The 24,414-nt window shown below is 39.1% G+C and overlaps 1 protein-coding gene across 1 annotated transcript in view; it reads left to right on the forward strand.

Moving 5' to 3' along the window:
* The window catches only part of LOC107290360 (RNA binding protein fox-1 homolog 1), a gene marked incomplete at both ends in the record, with an annotated part of 72,695 nt that overhangs the window by 18,304 nt on the left and 29,977 nt on the right, over nucleotides 1–24,414 (forward strand). The window contains 3 exons of the mRNA XM_015819241.1: nucleotides 1,317–1,377; nucleotides 10,669–10,722; nucleotides 23,332–23,412. Coding sequence (XP_015674727.1) covers nucleotides 1,317–1,377; nucleotides 10,669–10,722; nucleotides 23,332–23,412 — 196 coding nt within the window. The remainder of the gene's footprint in view (nucleotides 1–1,316; nucleotides 1,378–10,668; nucleotides 10,723–23,331; nucleotides 23,413–24,414) is intronic.

Raw genomic sequence — 24,414 nt, forward strand, 5'->3', positions numbered from 1 at the left:
TCACTCCCAAAAGCAATCATCTCGTTGCATAGAAAGAGATAAATATATATATCTATATCTGTATACCCTTAAACCACTGGATCCACTTCAACACTGCCTGAGTTGTATTTGTTAGAATCTTAAAAGCGAAAAAAAAAGAAAGAAAAAAAAACCAATTGAAAATTGCTGTCGTCTTTTGAGTAAGATGTTGCATATTTTGCCTTTCCATTCTCCCCTTTCGGCGGTAGCTGTTAGGGCCCTCACCATCTCAGTAACCATGGTAACTGTATACATGCCCCATGCTGGCGATGGTGCTGACTGGTAAGTGGACAAGTCCATCTGCCGTTTCACGTCTCTTTTCTAAAGCGCTGATATCTACCACATGAATTTTTTTGACTTGTCGTCTTAAGTTTTCTTGATGCTCTATTTTTTTTATTATTATTATTATTCTTATTATTCTTATTATTATTCTATATCTATATCTCTATATCTCGGTACGCCTGTCAATTTGAGTGTCCGTTTTAAAGCAAGCCTTGGAGACACTGACTGAACTTAAGGATATGACTTTTTTTGTGCACATCTTACTCAGATTGTGAATTCCATATTGTGTTAAATAATGCACCCTATTTTATCCTTTCGTTAGCTGTGGTTTTTTGAAAGCTTGAATGGTTTTGTTAGTTTTTCTTGCAATGAATAAACGAGGCTCATGTGTGTCCCCCCCCCCGCCCCCAGTGTTGAATGCTACATGTTGCTTTTCCAATGGTACATTTCGAAAGGGTTATGTTGCACAATGCTAAGATTTGTCCTTCTTATTTTATTTTATTTTTTACTTTTTCGTTCTCCTTTTTGATGTTACTTATTTTTTTTTCCTTGCGTACCTTGTCTCTTTCCCCTTTCTACTCCATTGCATGCTCTTTCATACAGTTTCTTTTTTTTTAAATGTTTCTGTTTTTAAATATTTTATCGTTTCAGTGTTACCATGGAATTAAAAAAAAAAGCATGCTCTTAAATCTTCAATTATGCAAAGCCTTTTAATTTGCTTTTAATGTCGCTTTATTAAACTTTAAAGGAAATGGTGTTATACTTTATTGAAATGATTTGTACGTTTTATAAAATGGTGATGAGAGTAAATGTAATTATAAATAGTATGATTTTGTTATGCGCCTCCTGCCTTTTATTAGTTTTATTATTATTATTTTTTTTTAATTTGGGGGAAATAAATTAAATTGCATTTAAACATGATTAATGCCAAAAATAAAGCATGCATTCATTACTATCATCATGGACTTTTTTATCTCAAAGAAGTGGTGCTGATTTCTTGTTTTCTATGTGCTTAGGTAAATAACGCAACGGCACGGGTCATGACGAATAAGAAGACAATTAACCCTTACACAAACGGTAAGAACTAGAAATATCAGTTGGGGTTTTTTTTTTAGCTTCCATCTCCTGATCTGATTACATAACCTTATCCAGGTCACCTACATACAAGCAATCCTCAACTTACAACAGTTCATTTAGCAACCATTCAAAGTTACAACAGCACTGCAAAAAGTGACTTATGACTATTTTTCACACTTTCTACTGTTGCAGCATCCCCAGGATCAAATTCAGATGCTCGGCAATGGGTTCATACTTATGACCGTTGCAGTGTCCTGGGGTCATATCATCCTCTTTTGCAACCTTCTGACAAGCAAAATCAATGGGGAAGCCAGATTCACTTAACAACCGGGTTGCTAACTTAAGAACTGTGGTGATTCACTTAACAACTGTGGCAGGAAAGGTTGTAAAATGGGGCAAAACTCACTTAATGACCATCTCACTTAGCAACAGACATTTGAGCCTTGGTTGTGGTCCTAAGTTGAGGATGGCCTGTAAGCCGTCTAAACAGGAGGTAGAAAAACTGGGCCTATCCAAGACAAACCTCATTTTTATTTAGTTTAACCTAATTATTTTGATCATGATCTATGAATTAACAAATAATAATAATAATAATAATAATAATAATAATAATAATAATAATAATAATAATAATAATAGTAAAGTTGGAAGGGACCTTGGAGGTCATCTAGTCCAACCCCCTGCTCAGGCAGGAAACCCTATACCATTTCGGACAGATGGCTGTCCAGTCTCTTTTTAAAAACTTCCAGTGTTGGAGCATTCACCGCTTCTGGAGGCAGGTTGTTCCACTGGTTAATTGTTCTAACTATCAGGAAGTTTCTCCTTAGTTCTAGGTTGCTTCTCTCCTTGATTAGTTTCCATCCGTTGCTTCTTGTCCTGCCTTCAGGGGCTTTGGAAAATAGCTTGACTCCCTCTTCTTTGGGGCAGCCCCTGAGATACTGGAACGCTGCTATCATGTCCCCCCTCATCCTTCTCTTCATTAAACTAGACATACCCAATTCCATGAACCTTGGGTTTGGGCCACCCGACTTTCAAATGTCATCTCTACATATGAATTCTCCATCCAATTTCCAGTCCAGTCAGATCTAAAAGCCAAGGAAGCTTTCAACCAAAGAGTTATTGATATGGCTGCTCAAGGTGATATTGCAGCATTTAAATAGGTCAAGTCTTTGAAGTGGCTGCCTCAACTCAAATCAGCCTCCCAGTTAGAAAAAAATATTTAACAACCTACATTCCTTTTTCTAGAGCTCATTTTGAACAACTGGATTCCATAGTAAGGTATGGAAAGTTTGATTGAGTTCATGGAGTCTGTTTTTAACGATCTTCCACTCATTGGTTCTTGTCCTGCCACTCTGGTGCTTTGGTGAAAAAGTCGACCTTATCTTCTTTGTGACAGCCTCCTCAAGTACTGGAGGACAGCTACCACATCACCCCTAAACCTTCTCTTCATTAGGCTAGGCCTACTTAGTTCCCTCAACAGTTCATTGTGTGGTTTAGCCTTCAGACTCCTTATCATCTTTGTTGCTATTCTCTGCACACAATTTCTAGGATCTCCGCATCTTTTTTTGTATTGTGGTGACCAGAATTGGATGCAGTGTTCCAAGTGTGGTTTTATCAGTGCAGTGTAAAAGCATACTATCACTTCTCATGATTTTGATGCTATTGCGTACCTCTCCACATTCTGGACCAGTGGTCATCTCCAGGCATCCTTCAAGGGCAGCCCCATGTCAAGCAGTAACGCAAACAGGAAGTGATCAAGTGACCATGTGACCATGAGCAAGGCCCCCTGGTCTAGGAAAGGGTGCAATTGACACACAAACAAAAATCTGTACAAAGACACACACACACACACAGTCATGGCTGCTACCTGCTCTTGAGCAGGATTTGTGAGCCAAGGAAGAGCCCTCACATTGCATTCTAGCTTGAAAGTGCCCCCCAATCCAGTGTCAAAGATGACATATCTTCTGGGCCAGGGAAGGGAGCAAAGACCCATAGACTCTCCTTCTTGCCAGGGTTTCTCCCCATCCAGACACCAACTGTCAAGTACTCAGTCAGCAAACATGTCCTGACCATCAAGGACTGGAGATGTATATATGGATATTATCAGCAAATTGATGATAATGTTACCTATCCTGCTCATTTTACACTAATCAGGCTATGATTTATGTCAAGGGTCTCCATACTTGGCAATTTTAAGTCTTATGGACTTCAACTCCCAGAATTCTTCCATTGGCTGGGGAATTCTGGCAATTGAAGTCCACAAGTTTGGAGACCTCTGATTTATGTTACAAAACATTCCTTGATTCAGTAGACTGGATCTTAATCATTCTATCTGAGCAAGATCTCTGAAAGCATCTTGGACAGATGGCTTATTTTGAAGACTCCAATTGAAGATAAACCTGTAACTTCAGGAGGCAACCTCTTCCACCAATTGGTAGTTCTGAAAAATCCCTCCTAATATGTAATGTCTGTCTTGCTTCTATTCCCCTGCAATTTCAAACATTGGTCCTGGATAACTGTACATTCCCTTAAGGAACAGAGAAAGATTACTTTCCATTTCTTTTTTTGTGTCGCGTACAATGCAGGAAGCAACGAGCATATTGTGCAGGTTCCTTAACTGCTCAATATAAATATTGCTCATAGAACTGATCAGTATAAAGTTTGTGTTTTCTCCATTTTCATATTCACACTCTTCCTCCGTATTCCGTTCTCCCCTGTTTTACCCAAATATCCACAGTGAAGTGGGTTGAACTAAGCGTCATGGATACTGCCAGGATCAAGCAGAGAGCTGAACTTTCTCTTCTGGCTCCTAGCCAAATACTCTAATTGCTGCCCTTGTTATTGTCAGTTAAGAATGATTAAAAGTTCTTGCAGTCCTGATCCTTTGTTGTACTTTATAACAGCAACAGAAACTTTTCTGTCTCTATACTTTCCTCTTTTTCTTTTTCCTGGGGTGTCAATTTCGGCTTTTGAACAATTCTTTTGAAAGCCTTGCAAGTGAGCATATCACAACCTTCCATTTGGCCTGTTTCCAATATCCTGTAGCTTTCTGAAGAAGTATCTGATTCCCCTGATTTTTCTTAAAAGAGAGAGAGAGAGAGAGAGAGAGAGAGAGAGAGAGAGAGAGAGAGAGAGAGAGAGAGAGAGAGAGAGAGAGAGAGAGAGAGAGAGAGAGAGAGAGAGAGAGAGAGAGAGAGAGAAAGAATCAACTGCAAAATATTTATTTCCATTCTCCACCCATTATGCAGCTCATTCATGAAATATTTTCCCTCCATCATTGACAGTGGGACAAAGATAAGTGGACAGCTTTATTTTTTTTAATGATCCTGTCATGTATATCTCTACCCATCGTGGCAAAATTAAAAACAAAATATGAGCTAGGTTTGACATATCATGATCACGCTAGTTCGAGTTCATCATGGAGAAAGTCTGCTTTTTAATATTTTCTGCTTTTTCTTGAAGAAGACCCAATTCTCCCTGGACCAGCTTGATTTAAATATAATTAATAGCAATAGCACTTAGACTTATCTACCGCTTCACAGTGCTTTTCAGCCCTCTGTAAGCAGTTTACAGAGTCAGCCTATTGCCCCCAATAATCTGGGTCCTCATTTTACCAAACTTGGAAGGATGGAAGGCCGAGTCAACCTTGAGCTGGTCAGAATTGAACTTCTGACTGTGGGCAGAGTCAGCCTATAATGTTGCATTGTAACTACTGGGAAGGAAGGAAAGAAGGAAGGAAGGAAGGGAGGGAGGGAGGGAGGGAGGGAGGGAGGGAGGAAGGAAGGAAGGAAGGAAAGAAGGAAAGAAGGAAAGAAGGAAAGAAGGAAGGAAGGAGTAGTACCTAGACTTATATACTGCTCCACTGTGCTTTTACAGGCCTCTCTAAATGGTTTACAGAATCAGCCTGTTGCCCCCAAAAATCTTGATCCTCATTTTACTGACCTCGGAAAGATGGAAGGCTGAGTCAACCTCAAGCCAGTCAGGATCGAACTCCTGGCAGTAAGCAGTGAATTAGCCTGCAATACTGCATTCTGACCACTGCGCCACCACGGCTCTCATGAATTAATCCAAACAATTCAAATGAAGACCAGTTCTTTCTTCCCAAATCTTTGCCCCAAATGCCATCGCAGGTTGTCCTCGACTTTCAGCCACAATTGAGCCCAAAATTTAAGTTGTTAAGTGAGACATTTGTTAAGTGAGTTTTGCTCCATTTTACAACCTTTCTTGCCACAGTTGTTAAGTGAATCACTGCAGTTGATAAGTTAGTAACTTGGTTGTTAAGTGAATCTGGGTTCTCCATTGACTTTGCTTTGGTCATAAATATGAATCTGTTGCCACATCTGAATTTTGATCACGTGATCATAGAGATGCTACAAAGGACATAATTGTGAGAAACGGTCATAAATCACTTTTTTCAGTTAAGAATTCAGTGCTGTTGTAACTTTGAATGGTTGTAAATGAACAGTTGTAAGTCAAGGACTACCTGTACTGAGATAAAAGTTGTGGTTGTCATCATCATCTACAAAAAAAGGCACACAGATAAAAACACTTGATCAGGTCAATACATCTTATTTTGTTTGGTCAACAGAGTATTATCCCTAAGTTACATTAGCTTGATATCTATATATTTGAATATATCCACACACATTCTTTGAGTAGAAGTCTTATTTCTTTCTTCTTATTAACCACGGCTTTCTTAAAAGTACCATCTTTGCACGTGCAGTTATTCACACAAAATCCCTCTTTTTTTCCCCGACAAGTTTGTTTGGCTTCTATAAGCTTTCTATATTTCAGCAGCCCCCAGTTTTTTAATTTTTAATTTTCCATTGTTGAAGGTTGTCTAGGATCACAGATTGCTGAGGTCCAATCCGCTCTCAGGAGAAATAGGGAGATGAAGCTTTCAATCAGAATAGAACTGAAAGGGACCTTGGAGGTCTTCCAGCCCAACCCCCTGCTCAAGCAGGAGACCCTATACCACTGTCCTCACTCTTAGGAAGTTTCTCCTTAGTTCCAGGTTGCTTCTCTCCTTGGTTAGTTTCCACCTGTTGTTTCTTGTCTTGCCTTCTGGTGGTTTGGAAAATAATTTGACCCCCTCTTCTGTGTGGCAGCCCCTCAAATACTGGAATACTGCTGTCATGTCACACCCTCCCCCCCCCAGTCCTCCTTTTCTCTAGACTGGCTATCAGAGACCATGGGAAAAATGGATTGTTCAAAGTTTGCCCTAATTATCTTTGTGATAAGGAGTGAGGGCCAAATTGATGTCCAGGCATTGTTCTAATAGTGTGCTGTGCTATCAGAAACAATATTTAGACAGTGTGAAACAGACAAGCCCATCTTTCTGAAGGATTTCCTGGCAGTGAGTTAGAGAGTGCAGGAAGAGATTCAGGGCAGGGAGAGATCCCTGGCGAGTCTCCAAAGGTTCAGAAGATAGGAACGCAAAGAAAGGAAGAAGGAAAAAGGCAGAGAAGAAAGACCTTTCTCCTTAACACTGAGTTTCTGCTCTGTGTTTGGAATAAGGGCCAGGAAAGAAGATCAAGAAGAGCAGCCAAGATCAGTACCACCAAAGAAGATTGTAGCCCAATACTGCAAGTTTCAGAATAATAATTTTGAAAATGCAATAAAAGAAGAGCCATATCTTGTTTTCATTGTCCAAGATAGCAACAGTCCAAGTCATCCATACAGGAAAGCCCACATTTTCTTCACTGAAATGCAATCTCTCTACTCATCTTCCTTTCGATGCTTGCAGCTAAAGCTACCCTGTGAAGCTTTTAGATCACAGCCACAACCTCTGCCTAGCGGGGGGGGGAAATACCTAAAAATACCTTTTTTAGATTTTTAACTCAGTGTTAATGAGATCCTAGGTGGTGTCATTAGGAAGCTGTTAATGTTGCTTTTCCCCATCTTCTTATTTTTGCAGGCAAGATTGACTCATCAGATTTGATGAATCTATAAACTCGGAATTTAATTAAGGCTTTTGTCCATAATTTGCAGGTATTGGGATACCCAAACCTGTCTTATTGTTTGCAAATCTGTGTGATAGAAATGCAAATAAAGGCCAAGTCTCTTCTGAGTCAAACTGGTAACTCTTTGAAGTTGTTCATTGAGTGATCTTGGCAACCATATTATAGTGGTTTTCTTTCTTTTTAGTATCTTTTACCCTACTCCAAGTTAGGTTACAGACCTGGTATTTTTCCAGTGGTCTCATTTCTAAGCAGTGGGGGGGGGGTCTGATCCTGCTTAGCTTTCCAAGATCTCCAACTAAGAATGCAAATAATCTTTCCTAAGATAATAGATTTTTTTTTCTTTTCCCCCCTTCTAATATGCTTTTTTAAAAACAAAAAAATAATAATGATATGTTGTTATAGGGAATTTGGGGAATGCCAGATTTCAAATGACAACGAAGTTTTGCTTTGCCTTCTGGATGGAAATGCAAAAATTGATAAGTTCATATTCAGAGAAGTTCAATGAATTTCTTTCTTCTCTCTAATACCTGTTTTGCTTGAAACATCATTAATAAACTTGGTTACTGAATGCATTTTCCTCATCTAAGTGACCATGCCAGGAGAGTTAAGAAACATATGTACCGACTAAAATAAAAATGGCTAAAAGATAATATTAAATTTAAAAAAATGCTAAAAGGCTAGTTGTATTTATGTATGTGTATACATAAATAAATAAATATGTATGTGTGTATTTATGTATGTGTATATTTATATACAATAAGTATATACATAAATATATTTATAGAATAAACATATACAATAAGAAGAAGGCCTTTTGGTAAATGGCCTCAATAAAGTTAAGTAAGTATGCATGCTAAATTATGTTTTTTCCTCATTGGGCACTAAGTCTATCTACTGTATCTGTGTAAGAGACAGGTTGTTTTTCCCCCTTTCCTGTCTGTTCTAAAAGTTTCTACCTGAGATAAGTGTTGTGACAGCAAGACAAATTCCGAGAACTACACCCACAGTGGTGAATTTACCTCTTCTAATGGTGAAGACTTGATTCCTTGGCATTTCCTCACTCGTACGTGTCAAACTTTTGCTCACACTTGATTAACCCACACAGTTATGGGCCAGCAAATACTTCATTGACAAGACAAAGTAAAGTTTAATTGCTGTTATTTTCATGATAAATGAAGTCTTTGCAGAGAGAGCTTCCCCAAGCTAGATGATGCAGCCATCAAATTGGGTAGGGGAAGGAGATGAAATATGAGTGCAGGTTTCAGCTGAGATCATCGATCTGCATCTTCTCAAGCACCATCTCCCCCTCTCTTCCCGAAGACAAATTGAGGCGCCATTAGTATAGTTTAAAATGTCTGAGGTTATCTCTCAGCCTCTTTGACAGAAAAGTCTGACAGATGTGAAAAACCAGCCAAAATGGCTTATCTGTGCAGAAGTGAAGAATTAAAAAAGTATTATAGAAAATTACACTTTGAGTAATTAAAGACTTTTGTTGGTTAAGTACTTGGCTTAGATCAGCTTGGAAGATTTGGGTGGAAGAAAGTAAATCTTGCATTCCTTCTTCCTTTTCTTTAACTTCCCCCCCCCCCTTCTCATCCTAGGCTGCAATTTGCTTTCTCACGGGGTTATAAAACTTAGCTGTGTGGTTATTGCACAACTGGCAAAAATAGAACATTGTAAGTAAAATGGATACACCAAATTGTGCACATCCTTTAGAAAAAGGGTGTAGGCAACCGGGACCTCCACTCAAACTCTATTTTTTTTTTTTTTTTGCGTTTCTCAGGAGTCTTTCCTGACCACTTGTGTAAAACTCAGCAGCAGTTTTCATGTCAGGAGACACACAAAAATGGTTGTGTAGCTCTATAATAAGCCTAGCCCTGGAATAAGCTTAACTTACTTTACAAAACAATGGCCCCCACCACCAAATGGGAAAAAAAATGAAGATGCTGGCCTTACTAACTTACATGGTATGTATTGTGCATAATTGGTTATTGTGGTCTACACAAATATTAATTGTGGCCCTTACCAATGAAAAGTTGACTTCTCTCTTTCAATAAGATCACAGCTTCATCATTTCTTAAAACAAAACACTCTATTTGTTTATTTATTAAAAGAAATCTCAATTGCAGATGATTAATGGTCACATCCAAGATGAATTTCTTGGCAATAAAATGGAAGTGATTTGCTATTACCTTACTCTCTCTTTTGCCCTCTCTCCCCTTCCCCTCTCCCTTTCCTTCCCTTTCTTCTTCTCTGTCTCCCTCCCTCCTTCCCTCTCTCTTATTCCTCCTCTCTCTCTGCCTTTCCCTCTTCTCTCCCTCTCTCCCTTTCTCTCTCCCTCCTTTTCTCCCACCTTCTCTCTCTCTCCCTCCTTTTCTCTCTCTCTCTCTCTCCCTCTCCCTCTCCCTCTCACTCTCTCTCCCTCCCTCCTTTTCTCCCTACCCCCCCTCTTTCTCTCTCACACACACACTGCCAGTCTGGTTTCTGGTCCTATCAGTCATTCATCCAAGTACCTATGCTTTCTTTTAATTTATTTGCCCTAACATGACTGCAGTAAAATAATAGGTAGACAGTCCTTGTAAAGATGAGTTCTGCTATTATCTTCCATTAAAAACTTGGGGAAAGTTCCTGATCTTTTTGTCTGAAACTTACCAAAAGTGAACTTATTTTATGGAAAAATTCTTCCAGACGTGAGAGTTAGGTGCGGTTCATTTATATATGAACTCACGTATTGTTGGGGAAACCAAGCCATTATGCTAAGCCATGAAATGATTTATTAGGGCAAGCATGTTATATAAGCACACCACTGGAGTTTTCTTAATCCAGGTTTAGGATTTAGTGTGTTGTGAAAGTAAAGTCCTTTTAAGCCCATCCAATTTAAAACCAGGAAGAAGATTGCCTCTGTTCATCAAATGAAAAGAAAGTTATTTTTTTTTCTTTTTGTAGAGTTATACAGACTTGCATTAAGGGGATAAATAGAATCTTCTTTTCATGAAATGGGCTGAAATTATATCCTGGTATTGAAGAAAAAGTCTATTGATACAAAGTGGTTTTGTAATAAAAGATGCATTAAATTCCCCCTTCATTTAATGGTCATTTCCACTTAAAGGGTTTGTGTGGGGGTTATGTGTGTGTTTGTGTGTGTTGGGGGGTGGGGGTGGCTTTTTAAAAACCTTTAGAAGGTATTCTGGAAAAGATTCACTTTGAAGGACATGATACAATTCTTTAAAAGATATAAAATAAAAATTGTACAGTCACAACCTCATTAGAATGTCATGCCATGACTTCCAATTTACCAAGTTTGGTTTCCTGTCTTTCTTTACTACAGGTTGGAAATTAAATCCAGTTGTTGGTGCAGTCTATAGTCCAGAATTCTATGCAGGTAAGCACATGTACTATGAAATCTTAGTTATGGTAGGTAAAGGGAATATCCAAATTATGTGCTTCCTTGCTTTCTATCCCATTGGCCTGTTTCTTTGATTGATGTGATAGAAGCCTCTCTCTAGGACATAATTCAATTATACTTATTAAGAGAGGAAAAATACAATTTCCTAAATCCTACTAACTTTTCATTCTCTTTTGTTCAAATTGTTGGCTTAATGGCAAGGTGCAAAATTATGTGTTATTAGAGAAGAAAGGTGTGCCATCCAAAAAAGGCATTGATATAACCTTATTATTTCCCACTAACTAAAGTTTGCTACTGCTTTACGCAAGGCATCAGGTCTCTATTGGATCTGTTAAAGGCTCTTCTTTAAAGGACTTCTGTACCAAAATTGTGCCAAGTCAGAAGCTTTTCAGCCTAGCCTCAGATAGAAAAATTTTTTTTTTTCTGAAGAAGACATCGCCTTAAAACCGGATTATGTTCTCTTGGTTGTTGTAGGAGATGACTAGGCTGAGTTGGAGGGAGCGCTCAAATGCGTCATAAGTCATGAGTCCCTGAGTGCCCAGAAGACAACTAAGTCCACTCCACCTTGAATGCCTTTCTTATCTCCCACCCATTTCTCTTAATGGCCAGTTGGTCAGATTCTTGTAAACAGCTTAAACTTGCAATAAATCTTTATACTCCTTTGAACTGCCTGAATCTCCAGATTTCCCTGGTGCTTGACAGTTGCTAATTTAAGGTCCCTCCCTCCCTCATCTCTGCCTAAATTTATTACTCTTTGCATAGAGACCTTCCTCTAATACAGGAGTTGCACAGTTTTCTTAATGCTAACATTATTATGGGGTTATTGGAGTTTTATTGACAGGTTCTACAGAATACATATGGGCATACATGCACCATCTATTGCAGTGGTGGCAAACTGATGGCATTTTTCAATACTCAGTTAATAGCTGATATGAGCCTAAGAAAAACTTGGGCAGAGCTGCCCCACATTGCAGGGGCTCCTTATTGGGTGAAGAATAGATAAAAGACACAGATCACCCATTCTTGATTTAAATGGTCTAATCCAGTGGTGGCGAACCTAAGCACGGGTGCCAGAGGCGGCACTCGGAGCCCTCTCTGTGGGCATATGTGCCATTGCCCCAGCCTCACCTCCCCCCACGATTCCCTCCTCACCAGCAGCCCCCCTGGAGGAAAGTTACTCCCAAGCGTGGCCCATACGGAGCAGCGCAGCCAAGGACATGGCAGCCAGGCAGCGTAGACAAGACTCTGCCCTCACGCCCCATCATGCACAGTTGATGCTGTGGGGCGTGGGCAGAGGGCGTGACTGCCATAGCGCTGCTGGGCTGCCTGGGCGATGTGCAGCGGGCCCTGGAGGCAGTGAGTGGCCCCAGAGGCAGGCGGGGTGGGGGACGGGGTGGGGCGGGGCAGGGGTTGAAGCGGGGGCAGGGCCAGTTTTGGGGCACTCGGTCTCTAAAAGGTTCGCCATCACTGATCTATTGAAAGGTGTTATGTGCTTTCTAGATATGCACAATACCATGGAATCCCAGTTGGAGGGCATGACAACGTGCTTTCAAACAAATGTGGGGTTATGCCGTTGGTATCTTCTTAAATAGATCTCTTTCTAGTGTGTCAAAGCTACTGTACTAGATGATCTCGGAGAAAATACATACTTGTATCTGCTCCAAAAGATCTTTTCAACTCTAGATCTGAAAACAGATTCCTAATTTTATGCAGGCAAGACAAGTATGTCAACAGCGTGAGCATCCACACTTGCATGTACAACATAGATATCTGTAGGAAGAAAGCCTTAGTCTCTGCAACTTCCTATCCCAATTTTAACCATAGCCAATGAAGGGTAGCATGCAGAGGCTGTTAAACAACTGAAATGAAATCTCCACTTTAGGCATTTCACTGATGAGGCCAAGCAGTTTGGTGATGTTTATCTCAGTCAGTAAATGGGATGAAAACTAGATAAATGAGTTTTCTATAGTCACTTCCAGCCCCTAGCTATGCCCCTTGATGATAATGCATTCTGAAGGCTGGGCTTGCTTTATCTCACTTGTTCCAGAAATACTTAGGGATATAATAATTAGAAGTGCAAAATATCTACCAGGGCCAGAAAATCCTTTCTCAGTGAGGAATTAAGAAGTCATTCAAGTATTTAATTAATTTTTTCAACACTTTCATTTACAGCTGTATTAAAATGGAAAAAGCTGACAATATAGTATATATTATTTCCATCCAACCAACCAACCAACCAACCATCCATCCATCCATCCATCCATCCATCCATCCATCCATCCATCCATCCATCCATCCTTGTAAGATTGGGCAACTGGCATCCATAGGACTGTATACACTTCTCAAGCCCAATTTTAGAAGCTGTCTGAAGATCATTAGATCAAACCCCTAGGGAAGCAATTAGTGCTTCATCCCGAAGTCCTCTGAGGGAGGGGAAAGAGAGAAAAAAAAAACAGGAGAGTCAAAGAAACAAATAGAAAAACATGTTTCCCATTCATTTTGGATTTGGCCCCACCAACAAGTGGGCACAGTGGGATGTGTTCTAGTTTCCAGGAAAGTTCTAGTTTCCAGAAAAAGGGTTCTCGTGATTATTGAAGGTGTAGGAATAATTCAAATCATTTCATTTTACCCAAATAGCTCAACTTACAAGCCAGCTCACAAGATTGGAAAGGAACTTTTTTTGAAGAAGGTGAAACACTTGAATAAGACAGACATGTCGCAGTATATGTCCCACTTGAATTGCATTCATGATGATAGAACCTACCAGCCTGAATAGGCAGTCTTATCCTTAGGTAAGATAAGGAGTAGGCTTTGGGTAGCAGATGCTAAAACACAGGGAATGGTGTGATGTGTGTCTTCTGTCAATAGAGTAGAGTAAAGTAGGATAGGGTATAGAACAGAACAGAACAGAACAGAACAGAACAGAACAGAACAGAATAGAATAGAATAGAATAGAATAGAATAGAATAGAATAGAATAGAATAGAATAGAATAGAATAACAGAGTTGAAAGGAATCTTGAAGGTCTTCTAGTCCAAACCCCTACTCAAGCAGGAGACCCTATACCATTTCAGATAAATGGCTGTCCAATCTCTTGCTAAAATCTTCCAGTGATTTTTAACAAGAGATTGGAGCACCCATAACTTCCAAAGGCAAGCTGTTCCACTGATAAATATTGGAAGAGTGCTATCATGTCACCCCTTCTTTTCATTAGACTGACGTATCCAATTCCTGCAACTGTTCTTCATATGTCTTAGCCTCCAGACCCCTAATCAAATAGTTACCCTATTTCCGTGAATTGCAATGACTGATATCCAATTAAAAGAGTTGAACTAAATTTAACTTCTTCAAAGGCAGAAAATTTTTATACTTGGAGAGATGGGAATTATTTTTAGTTTCTGTTTTCCCATATCTAGAGAATAGGAGTCACTTGCAATAGCTCTACTCCTGAACCAAGATTCTCTAACTGGGAATCATCTCATGCTGAAGGATCCATTTTGCCTACTATTGACTTTAAGCAAGTAAATTAGGACTGTAAAAATTATCTGTAGTGCCATACATGACCAATTGAGTCCACAGCAAACCACAATGATGCCAAAATGACAACACCAGTCTGGTGAACTCGGAATCCTAGTGGACAACCACTTAAATATGAGCCAGCATTGTGCCCAAAAAAAAAAAATACCAACACAGTCCTAGGCTGCATTAACAGAGGGATAGACTCAAGATCATGTGAAGTGTTAGTACTACTTTATAATGCTTTGGTAAGACCATACTTGGAATGTTGCATCTAGTTTTGGTGGCCAGATTATAAAAAAGATGTAGAGAAGACCAACAAAGATAATTAGAGGGCTGGAGGCTAAAAAATATGAAGAACAGTTGCAGGAATTAAGATATATCTAGTTTAATGAAAGAAGGATTGGAAGGACTAGGGGTGACATGATAACAGTGTTCCAATATCTAAGAGACTGCCAGAAAGAAAAGGAGGTCTCCAAAGCACCTGAAGACAGGACAAGAAGCAATGGATGGAAACTAACCAAGGAGAGAACCAACCAGGAGAAATTTCCTGACAGGGGGAACAATTAATCAGTGGAACAGCTTGCCTCCAGAAGTTGTGGGCTCGCAAACACTGGAGGTTTTTAAGAGGAGATTGGACAACCATTTGTCTGGAATGGTATAGGGTTTGGACTAGAAGACCTCCGAGATCCCTTCCAGCTCTGCTGTTCTGTTATTCTGTGATGTATGTCCCAACATCTGATGCACCTAAGTCACAGCAATTTGCATGACAATATCATTTCAGACGTTCTGTTATCCCACCCCCACCCCCATGCTCTGTTCACAAATTTGTGTTTCTTCCATTTTTGGATTAAAGGAGGCATCGAGCAATTTCTCATTTTACCCCTGGCTTTGTTTATGGCAATGTGATTGTTGTTGTAATCAGCTTTAATATAGAAGCCACCCAGCCAGAACCTTCCCTAATTGATTAATCAGAGACACTGGTTGCTTGATAACAAATTACTTGCTGTTAATGACAAATATCATAATACATTCATGGTATAATCATGGATTTTTTTTCCTCCAGCTTATATAGAATTAACTGTCCAAATTCTAATTGCCTTCAAAGAGTAGGCTAGAGGGACTTCACATATTTTGTACATTGCAATCAATACTTTCCATCTCTCTGGACGTTACTTTTCTTAATTTACTGGACTTTCCTTTAGCATTTATTTTGTCTCTTAATTATAAAATGGCATGTTATTGATTTTTGGCACGCAGTGTTATGGAGTTCCCCCAGAGCTATTTTATTGCCAGCCCGGGGGTGAAGGATTTGGCCTTCCTAATGAGAATCTTTATCACCATTAGACTGGTATTAATATGGGGCATGAATTATCATATCTTACTCTTAGAAGAAAGAGTTAGCTGGTGAACAAGTTCTAAACAGATACCTGTTTAGAGCTAAGTCCGCTCTTAGTTTTGGATCTAGTCATTCATGCTTCAAAGCACTGTCAATTGCTGAGGTTTTCAAAGCTTGTGGCAAATATATCTGAGGTCATTTGAAGAATATTGTGCTCTGCACCATGTTCCTTCTCCTTAGTGCATCCCTGGTTGTGCAAATAGGTTTATAATCCAGTTTTTCCACTCAAGTGTAACTGTATATACAGTTACCTGCCAATATTCAGTGCCTACCTGCCAATATTCAAAGCCAGTGGCCAGGTTACATTAGGCACCTTCCAGATGTTGCCATAATCCAGAGTCCTATAAACTTTTGTCTAGTGAAAAAAAGGACTAAGGGAGATATGATAGCAGGTCCAAAGTCTGAAACATGGAATCCATTTCTTGAATGATCATTAAAACATCACTGAAATGGCCCTTTCTAATAAGTCTGTTGTACAGAAACTAGACGGATTTATTTGAGTCAAAATTAATGTCTGTAAGTAAGGCTGCAAATTGAGCTAATGAGAAAACGTTGTGCTTGTATACTGCAAACTCACCCAGGTAATTCAAACATAACTCATTAGAAAATAAATGACTGAGTTCTAATCTGGCTAAATGGGAATTATAAATGAAAGTGAGTTTGCTGTTCGGTACCATCCAGACATTATTGTTCCAAAATCTTATTAGTATAATTCATGCAAATATTAATTAATACCTGGGGAAAGAAACCCAAATAATCAATCGTGCTTTAAACTTTCCCTCGTCTTTGGCTAATAAAGTGGTTATTAACTAAGAAGGTTATCAACCCATTAATATCAGAATAATAGAGCCATATCTAGTCCTGAATTATGACCATACAGAAACCTTCAGGTTAAAAAGAGATTTGGGGAACTGAGAAGCCCTGCCCAAAACATGTAGAAAAGAAACAATACTTTTAGCTACCGTTTTTTCTCCCACCAGAGCCTCTGTTGGAGACATATAGAAAAATGATTCTGAAAATTAAAAATAAAATAAAATATTTTATTTAAAAATAATTAAATTAAAAAATACTTAAAAATATTCCCAGCTTCCTCAGAGTTTTCTTATGCACAACTGAGGTAAAAAAATAATTTTAAGAAAAGGAGCAGAGAGAGAGAAAAAGAAAGAGAAAGAAAGCAACTCAGGTTTATTATTATTATTTTTTAAAAAATATGCTGGTCTATGATCATAATAAACCACTTTCACTCTTTCCATTTTTAAATTGGCTTCATGACTAACTTGATTACAACAGGTTCCAGGATCAAGCACTGATGAGGAGCCAAAGAGCATGAAATAACCATGTTAATAAAAGGGAAGGAAACACTGATGGTTGCATTTTGCACTTTCGACATTATCCTTTTAGGTTTGTTTTTTTTCTCTTTTGTGTTTCATGGAAAATTCAAATTACTTCGTGCTCAGGATGAGAGACTCTTTTTCAGCTGCTAAATGATGAAAGATGTAGCCACTTTGGAAATAAAGATGATGTATCTGTACAGAAGCTGTTGATTTAAAATATCTTTAATCTTGATAAATAAGTTTTTAAGGAGAGAGAAAGAGAGAGAAGAAGGTTATACAAAGCTTTCAGTCTGGCACTGATGAATGGCAAATTCACCCATTTCTCAATTGGCGGTGAAGACACACACCACAAGGCATAACCACATTGTACATCATATCTGCCAACTCATTTCTTTGATTAAATATTCCATCAGCACTGGCTATAAGGCAGTAAACCTTAACAAGATTCATAACTCACTTCCTTGGGTGGAGAGTCAGCCGGCTTAGGGAAGAAAATTAGAATGGAATTAAATTACTCCATAGGACAAGATCAAGAGAGAGGTATGGGGTGGGGAAAAGTCCCCTAATGCGATGCAAACGCAAGATATAGTTATGACTTGACAACTTGAAGCAGACAATTAAAGTCAATAATGGAGCCGTGTAATGTAATTCAACTCTAAAGCCGGAACATAATCATAAATGGTCAGGATATTTGGCAAACCTTGTTATAGCTGCAATTCCACCCTCCCCCTTCCCAAATGCATACAGTTCTTTAGTAAAAACAGATTTTACTATCCCAGGTTTTTTTTTGTTTCCTTTTAAGAAGAAGGAGACAGAAACTTGAGTAGAATAATAAACAGTCAGCACAGAAGAGCTATCCAAGTGGCCATGATTGATAGAATATATATACCAATAGCAATAGCTTTTAGATTTATATACCGCTTCACAGTGCTTTACAGTCCTCTCTAAGCAGTTTACAGAGTCAGCACCTTGCCCCCAACAATCTGGGTCCTCAGATTGATGGAAGGCTAAGTCAACCTTGAGCCGTGAGACTCAAACTGCCGGCAATTGGCAGAATTAGCCTGAAATTCTGTATTCTTTTTTTTTTATTTTTTCTTTTTCACTTTACAAGAAACAAAATACAAAATACATTTTTTTTCCTTAACAGTACTGTGTCATATATCTCTTACATTTATTTACAATTATTTACATTACTTCTCATACATTTTTATTCCTCTGTTCTAACCAATTGTAACACTTGTCCCATATCTCGTAAAATTCTGTTGTTTCCTTGTTTTTTACTGAAATTCTGTATTCTAACCACTGGGCCACTATGGCAATAGAATGGAATGGAACAGAAGACTAGACTAGACTAGACTAGACTGGACTGGACTGGACTGGACTGGACTGGACTGGAATGGAATGGAATGGAATGGAATAGAATAGCATGGGAATGGAAGGATTTATATTCCTTGCATTCAAAAGAAGGCAAATGACCAGCTGTCTGCAAGGAATATAAATCCTTCCACTCCCCACCATCCAGTCAGAGCTGAAGAAGCTTCTTGAATGAGAAGCAAAACATCTTCAAAGAAAAACAAGAAAGTCCAGTTGCCTCTAGAAAAAGCACCTTTGAGACAACCATGATCTGGATGACTGAGAATATCTATAGACCTTCCGATAGGATATTTAGGGTGGAAATGGGAAGATTGTGCTTTCTTTGCAGTTAGCTGGTCTTATTACTCTCTAAGAGCCATTGTGGTTACTTGGGTTTTTACCTGTGACTTCAGGGTCACCGGAATCGGAGGTGTGGAATCTTCTTGGAACAGCCAAAAGGACTGCATGCAAATTGGGGATAAGTAACCCCAATGGCTCTCAGAGAGTGTTAAGACCAATTGACTATATAGAAAACACAATCTTTCCATTTCCCCACACACACACACACACACCATCCTGTCAGAACCTATCATTCTGCCCCCCACCAGCTAAGCTCAAGTGTCAATAACTGTCCTTCCATCTCTAACACCCTCCAGTACAACTGACGAAGCTTCCAGAACAGGAAGCAAAGCATCTTTTTCTTCTTCCTCAAAAAATCAGTCCAGTTGCCTTTTCAAAAATAATATTAAAAAAAAACACTTTTGATACAACTGTGACCTGGATGACTGAGAATCTTCATAGACATCCTGGCTGGGAAGAAATACATTTTTCTATCCAGGTTGCTGTACTTTTAATCAAGACACTGTGATCACCATAAAGCAGAGTAAGATTTTACAGGCCATAGATGTTTAGTAACTCTCTTCTTGGATGGAAGAGGTCACAGATCTGCAGCAATATTGTGATGCTGTTTCCAGCATTCATAAAGGCAATAAGGCTATGCTTGGCAATTCATATTATTATTATTTTTGTTCAGTTGCAATATTTGCCCTTCCAAGCTACCGAGATTCTTGGCAGCATGACCCCCTTTATCATTTTCCCTTCCCCCCTGAGAGATGCTCTTGACTCTGAACAGTAATTGCACAGTTGTTGGTAATATGATTAATACATGTAGTGCGCTGTTGTACATGCATTACCGTGGCACAGTTTCCCATATCCCCTCAATAGTGTGGTGTTCTCTATTCCCTTAGCAGATTAATACTTTAACACAAATTACTCAAGAGTTCCATCGGGACAGGTTTAGCTGAAGGATCTTGGGAGTTGAAATAGAGCAGGAAAAGCAACTCTTGATCTTTAAGAAGTGATCAGCTTTGTGTTTTGAACTGTTTAGTTGGCCTATAGCTGGAGTATCAAAATGAAAAGCTGCTAAGTTATGCTTGGGACAAACCAAAGAAGAACAATATTTAGGGCACGTCATTTGCCTTTGGTGTTTGCTCCTCCCTGATATCCTACAGGATTGTGAAGCTCTGAATAAACAGGGTTTATTTCCAAAATAGAACAGATGCAATAAGAGCACTTTATGATTTGATACAAATAGATAACTAGTTGGATGGATGGATAGAGATAGGTAGCTGGAAGCTAGCTAGGTAGCTAGGTAGCTAGGTAGCTAGATAGCTAGGTAGCTAGGTAGCTAGGTAGCTAGGTAGCTAGGTAGCTAGGTAGCTAGATAGCTAGACAGACAGACAGACAGATAGCTAGATAGATGATGGATAGATAGATGATATCATCTATAGATGATACAGCTATAGCTATAGCTATATCGATAACAGGATAATAAAAGAGTTGGCAGGGACCTTGCAGGTCTCTAGTCCAACCCCCTGCTCAAGCAGGAGATCTTATACCATTCCAGATAAGTGGCTGTCCAGTCTCTTCTTAAAGGTTTTCAGAGATGGAGCACCCACAACTTCTGAAGGCAAGCTACTCCACTGCTTAATTGTTCTCACTGTCAGGAAATTTCTCCTTAATTCTAGGCTGCTTCTCTCCTTGATTAGTTTCCTTCCATTGCTTCTTGTCCTAACTTTAGAGGTCTTCTAGAATCTAGTCCAACCTTCTGCTTAAGGCAGAAGACTTTATATCATCCCAGACAAATGGCTGTCCAAACTTTTGAAATCCTCCAGTAACCCACAGTTCTAGGAGGCAAACTGTTCCATTGATTAATAGTTCTCATTGTCAGGAAATTTCTCCTTAATCCTAAACTGCTTTTGTCTTTAATGAGCTTTCACCCATTGCTTTTTATCCCACCTTTTGGTATTTTGGAGAATAAGTCAACCCAATCCAAATTTAAAGGGGATCCAATATTGCCTTTAAAAAAGAAGAAGAAAAATATATAACAATTTCTTTTCCATTAAATTGAAGAAGCAGCCCGAGGGGGGAAAAATGCCAGAGACAATGTTGGCCAAGCGCTAATACATGGTTCCACATATAATGTTTTCTTTGCAAAATATACATAAACTGTATGATAAATAGGGTTCGATTAACCCCACGCTAGATATAAATGTACAACCAATTAACTAATTTTAATCTCTCTCCCTCTTTTTCTTTGAAAAAAAAAACATCTGTTGGCATTTTTGTTTGAATAATCCTTGTTTAGTTTCCATAATAGTGTACATTTTAATGAAAAACTCATTAGAATGTAACAGAGGGCATAATTAATTCTGGGTAATTCTTTCTATGTAAATAGCTAGCACAGATGCCAAATTCCATTTTCTGCTGGCTTTATTAATTTTTCATACACCAATATTTCAGCCATAATGGGTTGTAACAGCTCCTCAGAAGTTTTAGAAACACATTAACTGCCATAAGAGCCGTTAATCTAGCTTGGATTGTCACCATTTGTATGATAATACTTTAACATTACATTTTTAAAAACAATGGCAAGAGCTTTATTTTTTTAATGTTTGGAAGCAAACATCTATGTATAATTAACGTAACTAATATTAAACTATTGGGTTAATTTCTCTGTATTTAGAAAGCAACTTAATCTATTTTGCAACCCGTTTGCTCAAAAACATTTAGATTGTTTTAAAAAAAACTGAGAAGAATGTGAAAAATCGTCCCATTTGGAGAGAAATAATGTTGTATTATAATAGCCCTTGCAGTTAAAACTGAGAGCTGAGATTGTCTAGCCTTTTCTTCAACTTCAGAGAAATATTTCAGCGGAATATTTTCTAATGTAGACTAAGCTCATCTCTCAGCCTTACCCTGACGTTAGCAGTATCAACTGGAACCCTGCCAATCCTTAAATAGTAAAAATNTCTCTCTCTCTCTCTCTCTCTCTCTCTCTCTCTCTCTCTCTCTCTCTCTCTCTCTCTCTCTCTCTCTCTCTCTCTCTCTCTCTCTCTCTCTGCCTTTCTCTGACTTTCTCTACCTCTTTTTATCTTTTTATCTCTGTCTGTCTGTCTGTCTTTCTTTCTCTCTCCCCATCCCCCCTTTCATTATCTTAATAAATCAAGTAAAAATAGAAGATGAAAATTGGGTAAACTACTACTGCTAAAAACAGTGAGAAAGAGGCAAACTTTAAGTATTTTTCGACCATCCAGTTCATTCAGCAGAGCATAATTCATCATAACTAAAGTGATAGCAACATAGCAATAAGGACCTTTAGCTGCGTTTCAGGTGTAGTGAAACTGAAATCAAACTTCTATTATTCTCTCGGGGCTCTCTCCCCTCCCCCCCCCACTTAGAGTAGGAAGGAAGAATAGCCATCCATTTTCCAAGAATATTGGAAGAACGGAAGTACGCAAAGTGCATTGGACCTTTTAAATGGGAGAAAGCAACCCTGATGAACAGGATACCTAAAGTTCACATGGAGTTATTAGTTCTACCTTATCACCTTATACGCTGCCAGACTAATGAATGACAGAATCTTCATCACCACCTCTAAAATGGGACATTGCCCCCCAAAAAAAGTCTGGGCCCCAGGCCAGTTGTCAGAGCTGTATTTAGTCCCTTTCAGAAGGCCATTTATGGCACCGTGTAATCTACATGAACCCAGGAAGGGTTTATGGCTACCTCATGAGTGAAACAGACTAATGTGGTTCAATGAACCATGGCTTACTGCAATGTGTGAAACTGGGTTTCATGTTTCCTGTATGTATATCCAACCTTGGCAGCTTTTAGACTTGTGGACTTTAACTCCCAGAATTCCAACATGTTGAAGTCCACAAATCTGAAATTTGCTGAGGTTGGACAGCCCTGGTATATATCGAATAAATCAAGTAAAAGTGAGATACGGTCAGGTTACATATAGCACAGGTGTATACTATCATTTCTGATGTGTTCCATGACTCCTAAAGATGGCTTCCCTCCCACCAATGTCAAGAAGATAGGAATGCAATTACTGAGCAAGGCTGCACAGCTCCAAACTCTTTTATGTATTTGTATCCGTGTGGCAAGTTGGGATGGGTTGATCTTCCTTAATGTAAGATGAAGGTATTTATACGGGGTGAGACAGGCTATCAATAGCAATTCTTAAATTAATTTGACCAAATTATTAATATTTGTTTTTACTTATGTTTTTAAATTTGTAGTTTTTGGGGATTAGTGTTTTATCTGGTTGTTAGCCGCCCTGAGTCCGTAAGGAGAAGGGCGGGATATAAATTAAATAAATAAATAAATAAATAAATAAATAAATAGACCAGTCTTCCTTAACCTGAGAAATTTCAGGTATTTAAGTGCTACAGATCTCAGCTCTCTTACCTTTTGTTCGCTCTAGGTACAAATGATTGTGGGGTAGGGAGGAGGTTAGGATAGGAACTTCTGCTGCAGGTTATTGGGAGGTATATTTGCATGCACAGAAGAGCAAATGTAACTTACTGAATATGTCAAGAAACAATTTTGGTTTTACATAACTCTGTGATTTTTTTTTTTTCATATCTCCCAGCCTCAGAACACTCTCTGTCTTTCTCTGTCTCCTTTTCTTTCATAGGCAGGGTGCTCCTGTGCCAGGCAAATCAAGAAGGATCTCCCATGTACAGTGCCCCCAGTTCACTAGTATACACGTCCACAAGTAAGCCAATATTCCAGCTATCTTTTTCCTTGAATTGATTGATTTGTTGACTGCCTGGGAAATGTCCACATGGACCCAACTCTCGGGCTAAGTTGAACATGAGGTCTAAGAAACTGGCAGCTTCAAAGCTGAGAGCAGGTGATGCCTTTTGCCCTACCAAGGAGGCTATGCTGTAGAACCCCTTATCTTCATCTAGAAGGGGCTGTGCACTTTTGCGTGGTGTGATGGCATTTGTAGTCTGACATATCTGACAGGCGAAAGGTTGGGGATGGAGTGGTGTCCTTGCCTTTCTGCAAGGCATGGAGAAAAAGTGGTAAGCACCCAAGACTGTCAAGTGCAGGGAACCCAAAAACAACATGATGAATTGCTCAGGTACAGTTTCTTTATTGCTATTTGTCCATAGACAGGAATCTTGCCAGTGTAAAGCACACTCCGCATAACTACCAAATAAACCCAGTTAAGTTTTTAGGGAGGATCCCTTCTGAGCCTCTTTCTACATAACAAGGACTCAAGGCTGATTTGTATATTATTTATTTGGGAGCAAGCCCCTCCATCTTGCAACTCACCACCAGATTGCACCACATAAGCCCCAGCCCTGGGTTCAGAAAAGGAGAGGCAAGTCAGAGAACTGGCTGGAGGCCTCTGAAAGGCAGAAATGCATATCCTTAAGACCTCTCTAAGATGCCTCTCAAGTGAAAGGTTTGATGTCACATTGAAACAAAACCTTTGAATCTATAAAGAGGATCACCATAACTTTTATTCATTCCGATTAATGTCCCTTTAATTTACATGGCAATTAAATCAACATTGGATTTTATCTTAACCCAAACAGTCTTCTTTGTGAGGGTGGAGGCTTGTTCACTGAGCTTGTGGGTTGGTTTCCAAATGTTTCATTTCCAGGCTATATCTCCATGGAAGGAAGGAAGGAAGGAAGGAAGGAAGGAAGGAAGGAAGGAAGGAAGGAAGGAAGGAAGGAAGGAAGGAAGGAAGGAAGGAAGGAAG

This window comes from Protobothrops mucrosquamatus, unplaced genomic scaffold, assembly GCF_001527695.2.
Source record: "Protobothrops mucrosquamatus isolate PMUCROS unplaced genomic scaffold, P.Mucros_1.0 scaffold_147, whole genome shotgun sequence".
NCBI classification, from domain to species: Eukaryota; Metazoa; Chordata; class Lepidosauria; order Squamata; family Viperidae; genus Protobothrops; species Protobothrops mucrosquamatus.